The sequence below is a fragment of the Rattus norvegicus genome, chromosome 15 (genome assembly GCF_021556685.1).
Source record: "Rattus norvegicus strain SHRSP/BbbUtx chromosome 15, alternate assembly SHRSP_T2T, whole genome shotgun sequence".
In the NCBI taxonomy this organism is placed as follows: domain Eukaryota; kingdom Metazoa; phylum Chordata; class Mammalia; order Rodentia; family Muridae; genus Rattus; species Rattus norvegicus.
The window spans coordinates 51,764,650-51,778,262 of NC_141548.1; the positions used below are offsets into that span (position 1 = coordinate 51,764,650).

The following is a 13,613-nucleotide window of genomic DNA, read 5'->3' on the forward strand; positions in this document are numbered from 1 at the left end:
GAGCTAAGACAGTGGGTATAGTCACAGAGCAGTAGGCAGTGGAAATATCCCTGGACAACTGTCCTTAAGGGACAGGCTGGAGAGGAGAGTGCAGAGAAGGCTCTGGAAGAGAATTGGGAGGACCATCAAGGAAACAGAAAAGACTCAGTAACAGCTCACACACTTTAGGTCAGGCAGGAGAAAGACTGAGGCATCCCTGCTGCCACTCTGGTAAGCCTTCTAAGGTGGCTTCTAGGGGAAGGGCTGTGGTTAGGGGAAGAATGGAAGTAGGGGATTGGACATGATGGACATAGATAAGTTTTCCCAGATTTTTTCTGTGAAGGGGACAGAAGGATGACCTATTTTTTCTTTTAAAGATGTCTAAACCCCAAAGGGGGGTGGATGGAGAGGCTAGGGGACAGCAACAGGAAGTTCTCTGTGCATTTGTGCCTCTGGGGGTGAGGAGAGGAGGTGAGGCCAGGGCTAGTACTGGGCCACTAACCTAAGATGAGAGTTTCCTTGCAGAGTACCAGAAGGGAAGGATGAAAGGAGGGAGTAGAGTCCCGAGAGAGGGATCTCCAGCAGTCACCAAAACGGCTCAGATATGCTCTGAACATATGCTAGGAAATGCGGGTATTTAGTAATGGTATTTCTGCTGTCGAGATCAGAATAGTCCTGTGGCTTTAGTGGCCACCTCTCCCTAGCAACTGCATTCTGAGAGCTAGAAGCACCGAGGAAGGTAAGGCTGTCCTAACACACATGTACTTCTCCATACATGACACAAGGGACCATTTACCTAATGGTCTGCCTCTAGCACGTACATCGTGATGCCTCCTGCTTCTGGAATTGGATAGTTCTGCTGTTTGGTTTCATTTTCAGAGCTTTTAAAGAAGTATTTTTTTATTATTTTTAGTTATGTGCAGGTGTGTATGTCTGCATGTGGCTATGAGCACATGAGTAGAGAGGTGCCCATGGAAGCCAGAGGCATCAGATTCTCCAGAGTTAAAAGAGTTTCAGACAGTTGTGAACCTGCTGAGAACTGAACTATGTCTTCAGACAGCCAGCAGAGGTGGGCTGGCTTGGGCTGTGTAACAGGAGACGGGGTGGTGATAGAAGAGTTGAGTAGAGGTGCCCGAGGGTTGATTGGCTTTCTTAGCAGGTGGCTTTCTTAGCAGGAGCCGTGCTGTCACCTTGGTGGCTTCCTTTGGCATTGTTCAGGACAACCTGTGATCAGAAGCAGATGAGGCATTTCTCTGTGGTGGTAGCAGTGAGCACAGTGCTTGTTCATTTGCTTGGCAGTGCCAGTCAGTCTTCAAGGCCCCTTTGCACTTGAAATATCTCACTATACATCTCTCTCTGGTTCCATGTCGTGAGATGATTTTTGAGTTAATTTTCTCAATGACAACCTGTTAACACTACTTACTATATGCCTCAAAGGAGAGGATATTGGCCCCACTGAAGCCAGTACCTATGCTCTCCAGTGAGGGTTCCAGAAGTACATCCCATCCTGCCCCTTCCTACAGAAGCGTGCCTCTTCTCTCTAAGAGATTGCTTCTTCTCCTAGACCTTAGGGCTGGGGATTCCCCATGAAGAGAAGCCAGGAGGCCTTTGAACCTGTGAGTGATAAGGTCTACTCAAGAGTTAGTTATTCATGGTAAGGTTGAGCCATTTCCCTAGACGAGGCTGTGGGTACCTTCTCCCTGCACATTAATAGTACTTAGTTGGGCTGGGTCTGGGGCCAAGGGGAGAGTAAGACCCACTGAGAGAGGACAGGAGAGAGGAGAGATGATTGGAGGGATCTTCCTCCAGTTTCTGGTTTCTCTCTGATGCTGAGATGGATGGGACTTGCTTAGGTTTTTGCTTCCTCCACCCAAGGCCAGGACCTACACATGTAGTAGGAGCTGAGGTTGCACTTGAGGAAGGAGAGCTAGTGTATCAGGCACATGGCCTCTGAAGAGGTGGCTGCTGAATTTAGGGAGTCAGAACTGTAACACATTAGAACTGTAACACATTAACCTTGGTTGTAGGGGAAGCTGAGGCACAGGGGTAGAATGGCTGTCCAGGGCATACAGCAAGTTGGTAGCTGAATTCAGGGGCCTTACACAAAGTTTCCTTCAGTTGTGCTGAGGGCAATTCTGTGGCTGGGACAGTGGTGTGGGGGTCTCCTTTCTCCTGTCATTACAACTGTGTATGGCCATGATGGATATCACCAATGGCTGCTCCAAAGTTGACTCTGAAGTTCAGGGCCCCTAATCTTTAGACCATGAAGAGCAAAGGCCCACCCCAAGTGACAGTTCCTAGGACCTACATCCTGGATCTGGCTTCAGTGGCCCTGACATTTCCTGGTGCACCCAGCTGCAGGACCATTTAAATGACAGTGGGTTTAGAGAGATTGAACTCTCGATCAGCCAATGGTATGTGCTGCCCTACAACCAGACACATGGCTGTGTATGGCAAGGTGGCAGTTGGACCGTGCTGGGGAACAGTCCAGGGGCAGCAGAGCTCTGACCATAGGGCCTATCGAAGGGCCACACAATATTTTGGAGAGTGGCATAGAGTGAGAGAGCACTGGGCTTAGGGTCCCCGCTCTGGGTTTAAAGCCAGGCTGTGCTGCTTACTAGGTGATGAAATTAAATCACTTTGGAGCAAGTTACTTATCTCTGTGCTTCTTGCTCCTTGTCGCACAGTAGGTGAGCAATAGTACCTGGCTTGCAGGGTGGCAAAGAAGTGGGTTAGTGTGTCAGAAGTATGTTTGGTGTGCAGAAAGTGCAAAACAGCTTTATGTTTTCCTCCTTACAGCAACTCCCACGCTCTTATATTATTTGACTCTAATACAAGGCAGTGCCTGGGGGCCCCACCCCTAGGACTCTCCTAGGGAAGAATAAGTAAGCCTCAGTGGGTAAAATGGATGGCACTTAGACCATGAGAGGCAATGGATCAAGTTTCTATTCTAGTGGGGCACACACTGTGTGTGCTGGGTGCTGCCTGGCACCCAGCATTTCCCATGAGGCAAAATGCAGGTTAGAGATCCTCTTAACAGGAGGAAGAAAGCTTCTTCCCTATGCTTTGGGTGTCTGTGGCCAAGGTTGCCGATACCTTCTGTAGTGAGGAAAGTACTTAGCAGCTGTGAAGCATTCCAGAGCTAGCTGGATCTCCAATCCTGGCTCTCTGTGGCCTCTTGGGCTAGATGAAGGAACCTCTTGCAGAGGTAGTCTCTGCTCCCTCTGGTAGGGACATCCTGCATAGATACTGCTCACTCAGGCTCTCTGTAGGCCAGGGTGCCTGCCTGTGGTGCCAGGCCCTGCCGGATAGAAAATCAATGTGTGAGGCTGTGGGTCAGCCCCTGTCTGCCCCTCCCCATCACCACACACACAGTCTGAGTGAGTTTGCATTGATTTTGCCTCACTGGTCAGGTCTCCTGAGGATATTTCCCTTTCTTGCAAGGTGTTTGCAGAGGGCATGGGATTCTTGATAATGTGGTGGGGGGTCTCCTGGGCATCCTGGGCCATTTATTTCCTGTCATTCACTTGCTTTTCTACTACAATCCTCCGATGTCCTCAGAAGCTCCGAGGAGGCACATGAGTTAACAGGTAGAGGAGAGGTTAGAAGCATGTGTGTTAGAGGCTAGGCAGATAGGAGCATGGGCTCAGACCCGTTACCTAGTGGCTTTTAATGTTTCCAGCTAGACTACTTTTCTGATGACATGATGTGAAGCAATGGGGGAAATTCTGAGTGTGCATCCCCAGGAGACCAGTTTAGTACTGGGTCTACCGCATGAAGCTGTAGGACACCTCCACCCCCAGGTAAACATTGCTGGGTTACCCCAGAGCTCTCTTTTGTGAAATGAGGAAATTGAACTAAAAGCATCTTAGTAAGACCCCTGTCTCCAGACTCTGTGATGTGTACTTGACCTTCTGAGGGCTAGCGTTCTTCCCAGACTCCTTTGGAGAGGGTTGGTCTGCAGGGAAGTCACATGGCAGGCAATCATACCTGGTCTAGTTGGTGAGAAGTAACTTGTCTCTGCAAAACGAACTCTCACCCCTAACTCACTGTCACGGTGTTTTCCAACTTGGCAAGAGCTGCCCTCGTTCTCATCCTGGGGTGTGTTAATGGAACTGTCTTAGGTAGAGTTGCTGTCTGGTGGGGGTGCTTTGCCTGAGGGAAGTCTCATGTCTACCTTCTTCCAGGTGAGGAGTTCTATGAAGCTTCCCCCTATGAGCCTGTGACCTCGCGCCTCTCGGACATCTTCAGGCTCGCTTCAATCTTCTCAGGTAAGTGACCCTTGCTAGTGCTTGTCCCACTTCCTCTTCTCCCTGGGGTGTGGCCCATTCATCTCTTGGACTCAGGTGCTTTTCCTGGTCGCCTCTTGGTTCTGTGCTTCACCTGCCTGCTCCTCACCAGTTTTCAGCTCCAGCTCCTGGCTTCTGGGAAGCCATCTGGCCGTCTTCCTGCAGCGGTGCTTGGAGTTAAGCGTTTGCCTGATTTGTTGGTGGTCATAGATAGGTCTTGAATCTGAAACCCAGTGCTGTTCTGATGTCTCCTCAGCCGTCTTACTCCTGCTTCCATTTCTGCTTCTCTAGCTCCTCGGTTTGGCACTTTCTTTGGCTGTGTTGCTCACCGACCTCTTTATGCCTCAGTTTCTTCGTTTGTGAGGTGAGGAAGCCGCCCTCTGCTTGGGTGAGCAGTGAGTCAGGAGACTGTAAAGCACATGGCAGGCCGAAGGATTCTTGTGTTCTGGAAATACTGGTTATGTTTGTTGGTATAGATTTAGAGTGTCATCTTAAACATCCAAATCCAAAATGCTCTAAGAGTTCAAGTGTGTCGAGTAGTGAGATGATGCCTCAGGGGCAAACTCTACAGCTGGCCTGATGTGATGGGACATAGCTTATAACATAAGGGTGCCTCAGGTTGTGTGTATCCGTATGCACAACACAGTATCATTTTGTGTTTGGGTCCCAGCTCTATACATCTCATTATGTATATGCAAATATCGCCAAACTGGTGACCATCTGAAACACTGAGCTCGCCTGGTCCTTAGCAGCTCAGGTAAGGGATCCTCTGTTATATTTGTGTCACCACTACTCAGTTTGCTCCAGGTTTTCTTTCCATTTAGTGAGCCACCAGAGAGGCATCTGCAGCAGGAATCTCCTACTCCTGGGTGATTCCCTCGAGGAATGAGAAAGACCATGCTGGGCACTCGCTTTACCTGGTTGGGTCTATGATTAAGAATGAGAGGAGAGATTTAGCCAATAAAGCACTGGCTTTGCAAGTGTGAGGACCTGTGTTTGATTCCCAGCGCCCGTGTGAAACAGTTGAGCGTGCATGGCTGTGCAAACTTCTCATCCCAGTGCTGGAGAGGTGGAGGCAGGAGGATACCTGGGACTTGCTTGCTTGCCAGCCTAGCCTGTAGGGTGAGCTCCAGTCCAGTAAGACCCTGTCCCACTCTGTCCCCAAGAAGGTGGTTAGGACTGCTGAGGATGGTGTCTAGTGTTATCCTCTGACCTCTATATGCTCACATACCTGTACGTACATGAACACACATGCACATACTTGTACATACATAAAACCTGTGTACACACATACACATTAAAAATATTAGAGAAAAGAGCTATATGAGGTTTGGGACTCTTTCTCCTTTCCCTCTGGCATTTGGGAGGCACTGGAGCTGCCATGCTCCATCTGTACTCTTTTTCTTTGCCTCTCTCTGTGATTTGTGATTGTGTGTATGTGTATTTGATTGTGTGCATATGGGTAAGTGTGTGTATGTGTGATTGTGTGTGCGTGTTCAGCTCTTACAGGTTCTCTCTTCTCTCTCTCTCTCTCTCTCTCTCTCTCTCTGTGTATGTGTGGTCAGCTCTTACAGACTGTGTGTGTATGTAATTATGTGTATGTGTTCAGCTCAGTTCTTACAGGTTCTCTCTCTCTCCATCTCTCCCTATGTGTCTGTCTTACTGTCTGTCTGTCTCTGCCTGTGTCTCTGTCTCTCTCTGTCTCTCTGTTTCTTTCACTGTCTCTCTGTCTCCCTGTCTCTGCCTTTATAGGCTCCAGTGGCCAGCCTACAGCTCATTCTCTGAGTTGCTGAACATAAGGATCTGAGCTCCAGGCTTTAGAACCTTCTAGGGATCTTGTTGCTCTGAACTCTGTTTCTTAATATCAGTAATAGAGACATTTTGGCTTTGCATTGTAGAATGTTTAGCATTGCCCCAGAGTTGTCTATGGATGCACTTATATATCCCCAAGGTGTGACAAGCACAAATGTCTCCAGACACTGTCAAATGTTCCTGTGGGGTAGAGTCATTGCTTGTTAAGAAGCACTGCTCCAAGCGGTGAGGCAAGGCTTCTTAGTCTCTAGAACAGTACTTCTCAATTATCTTTATCACTACCTCTCTAAGGAGCGAGAATCATTCCTTCAGGTAGAGAAATTAAGATTGTGTCAGAGGCTTGAGTTTTGGATGACAATCAGCCACTTGGAATGTCTGTTTACTTTTGTTCATCCAAGGACCAAATTATTCTGCTTTGACATTGCTCCCTTCCCTTCCACTGGAGATGCCTCCTTTAGATGATCCTGAGGGATGTTCCTGCTGGGAGAGATCCTGGATTCTCACAAGAAGGGATGTACCAGCAGGTGTGTTCCTTGAGTCCTAGCACTATACAAAACACTGATGTCACTAGTTCTCAGAGGAAAGGTTCACTCCATATCACAGGTTCTGAGGTTTTAGATCACAGCTGGTTCACTTGCTGCTGGAGACCCATTATAGTATGTTGGGATGCATGTGGCTGTGGCATGGAGCCAAACTGCTCCCGTCATGCCTGGGAAATGAAATAGAAGAAGAGAAAGAGATCAGGACCCTGTAGTCCCTCTGAGGGCACACTCTCAATGATCTAAAGACCTCCCACTAGGTCCCACCTTGTAAAGTTTCTACTCCTTCTCATAGTGACAATCTGGGGTCCAGGCCTTTCATATATGAGCATTTGGGGCTATTTAAAGTTAAAAAACTATAGATCTAGGCACAGTGGCACATGCCTTAAGATAGAGGCAGAATTGCTAGTTTGAGGCCAGCCTGATCTACATAGTAGATTTAAAGACATCCTAGGCTAACAGAATAAGACTCATCTCAACAAAACAAAAAAAGATATTTAACCTTTACTGTAGTTACTAGAGAATGGCCATCTGGACACAATCTTGAGTCTTTGTGGTGGTGGGGGATGGTAGAAGTAGATGAGGATCTTAAAGCTGGGCAGTTACATCACCCTGCCTTTAGTTTCTACTACTGTAGGATCCTATAGCACCTGTCAGTAGCTTTGGGCTTAGAGCAGGCTTCCTTCTTGCCCATCCTATGTGGCTGGATCATAATGATTGACGACTGACTAAAGTCCCTTCCCACTGACATTCTGAATCTCAGTTTCTGATTAGTATAAATCCTCATGGATTTGTTCTTCTGAGACTGTGCTCTGAGGCTCACACACAGAATGAGGACGTTGTTGGCCTATGCCTGCTGTGGTGGGGGCATATTGGGGGTCTAAATGCATCCAATATACCTGCTACCCATTGGTTAGATACCAGTTGATTTCTATAGTGTAGAGAAGTGCTTTTGGGTTTGATGTGTGAATGCTGGAGGTCTGTGGTCCTCACCTTAACCTCAGCTCCTATTGCTTCCTGGATTATCTTTTAGCAGAAAAGTCTTTATGTAATAGACACTTGCACTCTGTGACACAAGGCTGTTGACAAGACAAACGGGGAGATCACTGGTTATGGAGCCAGAAGCTTGCTAATGGCTCTGCTGCTTAGTGATAACTGAGTCATGTATGGCTCTAGAACACTGTGTTCCAGTCCACTGCCCACCGTTAGGACCAGGCATTGGAGGCTATGGGACTGCATTTTAGTTTGGGTGTGACATGTTCCCCATAGGATAATGTGTTTGAAGCCTGGTGGTGCTTTTGGGGAGAGGGTAGCATGATTGGTGGAGGTAGGTTATTCTAAGTAGATTTTAAAACCTAGACCTGCTTCTAGCCCTGGCTTCCAGATTCCTGACCCATGCTATGTGCAGCATGTTCCTTCAAGCTTCCATTTTCATAGACTAACCTACTCAAGCCCCCTTACATTCCCTGCACACATGATGGATTGTATCCCTTTAAACCACAAGCTAAAAGAAACCTGTCTTCCTTTGTGTGGCTTCTGTCAGGTATTTGGTCATGATGACAAGAAACTAATGCACAGTTTTGTTGACTCGACAGACAGTGGACTGTACCACAGAGTTTTAGGCCATATCCAGCCCAGTTAGCCCTGAGAAGCAGGTAGCAAGATGCTGGCTGGCTCTGTAAGCTGCACATCCATTGATGTCTTCATTTGTCTTGTCAGCACCCTTGAGGAAGGTTCAGTGAGACCAACCCTGATGTTGTTTGAGGGAGCAGCACTCTCTGGAGAGGCAGCTAGGTGGGGGGCTGGCCAAAAGACCCTACTCTAAAAGGTCTCTACACTGGTCCTACTACAAAAGACTAAGGAAGCCCTTATGGGGCGTCAGCAGAAAGAAGGTAGGAACCAGAATCAGTAAGCCAGGCGCCTGTGTGATGTGTCCCAAACCCCCATAGGGATTTGGACATACGGCTTCCCAGCTCCAGATCTGAGATATTTTTTTTCTCCCTTGAGGGATAAAGACATGAGTTTGAGCTCCCTCATCCTTTGTCCCACAAGCTTGGACCTCTGGCTGTCATAGGCCCCTGCTTGGCTCTCCATAGATTGGTGAGTCCTTGGTCAGTGTGGCCTGAGATCCTGTACCCAAGCACTGAGTCTTAGTGGGTGCTACCCTGTAGGATGACATGTCATTGACAGGAAGTGGCTCCCCACTTTCACGTGTCTTTGCTTGGCTGTGTGCAGCCTCTCTACCACTTTTCTGAGGCACCTGTGTTGGGGAGCATTAGCTCTGGGTGACCCCCTCTTGGGTTTACTACTACAAGCTGTGGCCTGTGGAAACAGAGAGGTCGTTGTGTGTTAGGACGTCCTCTTGCCTTTATCTTCTTACCATTTCCTCAGCGAGGTTTGAGGCTGTGTTTGTTATAGAGACACTTGGAGCATGAATTCTTCATCTCTGTTGGGGTTCTTGGAAAGTCCTTCTGGGAATCAGTTGACAAGGAAGGCTGCCAGAATTCTTGTAACACCCTCTGCATGCCTGAGACCTTGGGGAGGGTATAGCCTAATCCTTCCCCTCCCTTCTTCATAGTCTTATTTGATGCCCTGGGTTCAATGATAGATCAAACAGGCCCAGCTCACGGCCAGCTAGGGGCAGTGTGTCTGTTACTGACTGACTGACCAATAGCAACAGGGATGTTGAAGCATCTAACTTTACTTTAACATGAGATGAGAGATTTCATGAAGAAGTTGGGATTGCTTTGGTCTTTGAATTTGAATTGTCCTTGAAAACATACACCAGAGCATTTGAAGAGGTATCTGGTATAGGGGTCATGGGCATGGGAGTCATGGATCAACAACAGTCCTGGGAGCAAATCCTGTCTTGGTTGTTGAATGCATTAATCAGTTTTCTATTATTGAGACAAAAGACCTGAGACAAACAGTTTGGAAGGAAGGAGAGTTTATTTGGGCTCATGCTTTCACTCCATGGTTGCTTGATCCTGATGCATTGGACTTGTGGTAAACAGTAGCATACCATGGTGGAAGTGTGTGGTGGAAGGAAGCTCCTTGCCTGATGGTAACTGAAATGGGCCACAGTCCTAAGACCCACTCTGTGGGCATGCTCTCTGGCCTGACTTCCTCCCTCCGGCCCCATCATCTAAAGGTTTTATCAGCTCCAAGCATCATCACCAACTAGAGATGTGGCATCTGGGCTTTTGGAGGACTTTTAACATGTAGATCATAACAGATTGTGTGTGCTTGGGCCTCACCATGGTTTTTTTGCACTGAGGTGGCTACATCTGTAAACTGGGCATATGCTGTATACCTTCAGGTGTGGCAAAGGGGCTTTAGTGAGAATGGCCTAGGGGATGTAGCTTTTACACATGGAGACCAAGTTGGGCTTACTAGTCAGTCACCTTCTCTCAGCTGGAGCTGGGCAATGGGGGTAAGAGGCTGTCTAGACAGGATGCAGGGTGCTGAAATTGAGGGATCACCTTGTCCCAGGCTTCTGTGATCCCCTAAATGCAGCTAGGGAGGCAGGCAAAGGTGGAAAAGGTAGAGAAGAAAGCGAAAGCTTTTAAGCCAAGAGCTCCTGTTGAAAAGATTCTAAGACGACCTGGAGCTAGCAAGTGTGTGTGTTCACTGGAGGATGAAGGATGTGCCTGTGTGTCAATGAACAAGGAGTATGGTTTGGGTGGGGAAGGGTGTCTCTGACAGCTATGGGGCCCAAACTAAGGAACACAGAGAAGCGATAGGTAGATGGAACTATGTCATTAGGCTCTGCCTCTGCATTCTGGGTGGGACTCTGGGAATCTCCACAGTCAACATCCTATAAAGGCATTGCTTAAGACAGAGGTTCGAAGCATGTTTGCAAATCAGCTATACTCTCTGCTTTCTGTTAAGAAAATTGGGGTTCAGAGAGAAGGCATGGGCACAGACTAGGGTGGAGACCTTGAGCTCTGCCTACCATCTCCTTAGAAATGTGCATGGGCCAGCAGAAATACCCATCTTCTGGGATTTTTACAAGGACCAAATGAGATAACATAGGTAAGCACTTTGCCTGGCGTGTTGCATGGAGATGTTAGCTATTTAGAAACGATCACAGAGTAGCTTCTCCAAGGTCAGATGGTAGATGGTGGCAGGGTCAGTCTAGATAGTATTTGAGAGGTTGCTGTGGACCTCTTGTTGACTTGGCATTACCTCGAACAGCAAACAGAGCTTGTGGGGGCTGGAGAACAGAGGTGACAGGGGAATTTTTTAGGGGACAGTGGCACCCTAAGGCTTAGTTGAAGTCTCATACAATGATAGCCTTCCAGTTACTAGTTGGGACAGATAGTGGATTGTGAGAATCCTGAGCTCAGGGGCTTTCTGTGGTTGGAGGGTAAAAGGTTGACTGTTCTACTCTAATTGGCCATCTAGCTTGGATGGATCACAGAGAGGTCTAGGGACATTCTTATGGATGGCCCTCATGGTCTCTTTTTTGGGGTTGTGGAGTAGGAGACAGCACATGCCCAGGCATTCTTGTGTATGGCTGAGAGGGAACGCTGCTCTGTTCTTGGTTCCACGGCACATTGCTTCATCATGGCGTTCATCCTTAGGTTTCAGGCACATGTGCATGTCTGTCTCCTGTGTGTGTATCCTTCCCCATGCCTCCTGGGTACATGCCTCTGTGCTTTGCACCTCTTATACCACCCTGGAGAGCCTAGAATGAAGGGTGACATGTGGACTTTAGGTTGGTTAGTTTTAGCATGGAATCCTGGTCTTGCTCTACTAGCCCTGTGATGGCTGGGCTACTTGGCTCTCCTGAATCTCATTTTCTCATCAGTAGATAGGATAGATCACTTGACTTGTGCATGGGAATGACATAAGACAGCTTCTCATGTGGTAGTGGCACACTGGAGCCCCCTAGATGGTGACCATTGAGGTTACTGTCTGGATATTGGAGGAAGAAAATGATTCAATCTGAGTGTTAGACCTGCCCAGGAAAAGGTAACTGAGGTTCCCAAACAACTCTGGGATGTTTCACGTGTGCTGGATCTTATGAGTTTCTGAGGTGCAGAGATAAGGTATACCTTGCTGGGGCACAAGAAATGGTCACAGGGAAGGTGGGGTCCAGGTGGCTCATGAATATCATTTAATTCAGTCCGTGTGTAGTGTGTCCTGGAGAGACATGTAGTCCACTGCTGCTTGTGCAAGGTGAGACCTGTACCCCCAGTGTACGAAGGAGTGTCTACTCAGCTGAGGCACCCTATAGATCGTTCACTGTCCATGGTTCAAACCAAATGCTGCCCCAGGATTTCAGGGGAAGCAGAAATCGGCAGTGCCTGGGGGCTATCATGGAAGTCTTAATAGATGAGAAAGGGGAATCGGGGAGTAACATTTCTCTTTTCTTTCATTCTTGTCTCTGTATACTTGTGTATGGAGGCCAACCTTAGGTGTTGTTCCATAGGTACAATGACCTTGTTTTTGAGATAGGGTCCTTCATTGTCCTGGAGCTTGCTGGGTAGGTGAGATTACAGGGTCAATGATCCCAGGGATCTGCTTGTCTGTGCCTCCTCTCATACTGGGATTACAAGTATGTGCCACCATTCCTGGATTTTTCACAGTTGTTCTGTGGTTTGGACTCAGGCTCTCATGCTTGCATAGTAAGGATTACTGACAGGTCCCCCTCTCTGCTCTGGCATTTCTGACAGCATTATGGCTGGGAAGCCTGGCTAAGTTTGTGGATAGGGAGACCCCATGGTTTCTGAGCATGATAAGCTCAGGGAGCATTGGGTACTGCCTATTGTGGGATAGCAGTGCTTGAGGCAGTTGCTTGGTCAAGAAGGCTCAGCCCTAAAGACGTGGGCTGGGCTATCCTTGGGAGAAGGGCTTTATCCCTAGGCTCCAGAGTCAATACACTTTGAAGAGCTCTTCAATGGCTCTGGAGGGAAGGTGGGGCCCTGTTGTATGTCTAGGGAAACCCCTGTCATTGGCCTGTTTCTTCTAGCTCCTTGGCCCACTGTGGCAGGTATGGATGGGCTATGCAGAGTGATGAAAGGCTCAGTTTTATTGTCCAGCAGCCAGACTGTACAATCTCGAGACTCCTGTGAGGCAGCCACAGAATGGAGGACATCAGCAGGTGGTGTTGGGGGAGGAGCTGGAAGAGCAGAGCCCCTTCCTGCCCCCTTCATGGTGGCTCAGGCAATAAACTGCTTATCCTCAGGTTGTCTCCCTGAGCCGAATGCAGAAGTGTGTTATTTAAATTTCAAAATCACATTCTTCTTCTAACAGCTGTCAGAGACTCTGAGTGTCAATGGAGGTTGGGCTTTAGCAGTAGCTCTGTCAACCCTTCTGTCTCCCTCCTGACTTTTACAGAGAAGTCTGCTAGCCAGAGAGAAGAAGGGTGACTTGGTGGGGACGAGTGACCCCTGGCTGTGGCCGTGCTGATAGGTGGCTGGGACCATCAGAGAGTTAGCCAGCATCTCTACCTACGAGTAGAGATCCGGATGCTTCTCTTCTCTTTCCATTTTCTGTAAAAGGTGGGGGACTGGAAAAGGTTTCTGTAAAAGGTGGGGGACTTCAGTCTCCCATCAGTGGGTGAAAGGATTTGCTGGCACTGAGGTATAATCAGGGCATTGGTGACTTCATCGATGGTTGCCTTAGTGTTCAAGGAAGAAATTCCTGGGAAAAAAGAATCATCAGAGAAGAAATTTAACCTACAGGCATGAGTTTTAGTGGTAGACCTTCAGGTGCTGAGGCTTGGGTGGGTCTTTTTGCAGGTGAAGGTATTTTTCTTTTGGTTCTTCATTGCGTAGGCAGCCACCTGATTGCTTCTTTTGTGTTTGATGGGCTCTGCTGGCATGTGAGGTGGCTCTTGGCTGGACAATTTCTGCTATCATCAGTTCCTAAGCTGGCTTTCTTGGGATTCTGTACTCTGTAGTTGGTCCCTGCTCAGCCACTAACTGCATCTACTCCGGTTTATCCTGATAGAAGTCAGGTGTGAGTGATGTGAGTTCCCACACTG

The 13,613-nt window shown here is 48.2% G+C and overlaps 1 protein-coding gene across 2 annotated transcripts in view; it reads left to right on the plus strand.

Moving 5' to 3' along the window:
• Positions 1–13,613, plus strand: part of Gfra2 (GDNF family receptor alpha 2) — a 91,853-nt gene that overhangs the window by 7,517 nt on the left and 70,723 nt on the right. The window contains exon 3 of one of the 2 annotated variants that reach the window (NM_012750.2): positions 4,167–4,250. The exons of the other annotated variant lie outside the window; for it this stretch is intronic. Coding sequence (NP_036882.1) covers positions 4,167–4,250 — 84 coding nt within the window. The remainder of the gene's footprint in view (positions 1–4,166; positions 4,251–13,613) is intronic. 2 annotated transcript variants of the gene reach the window in all.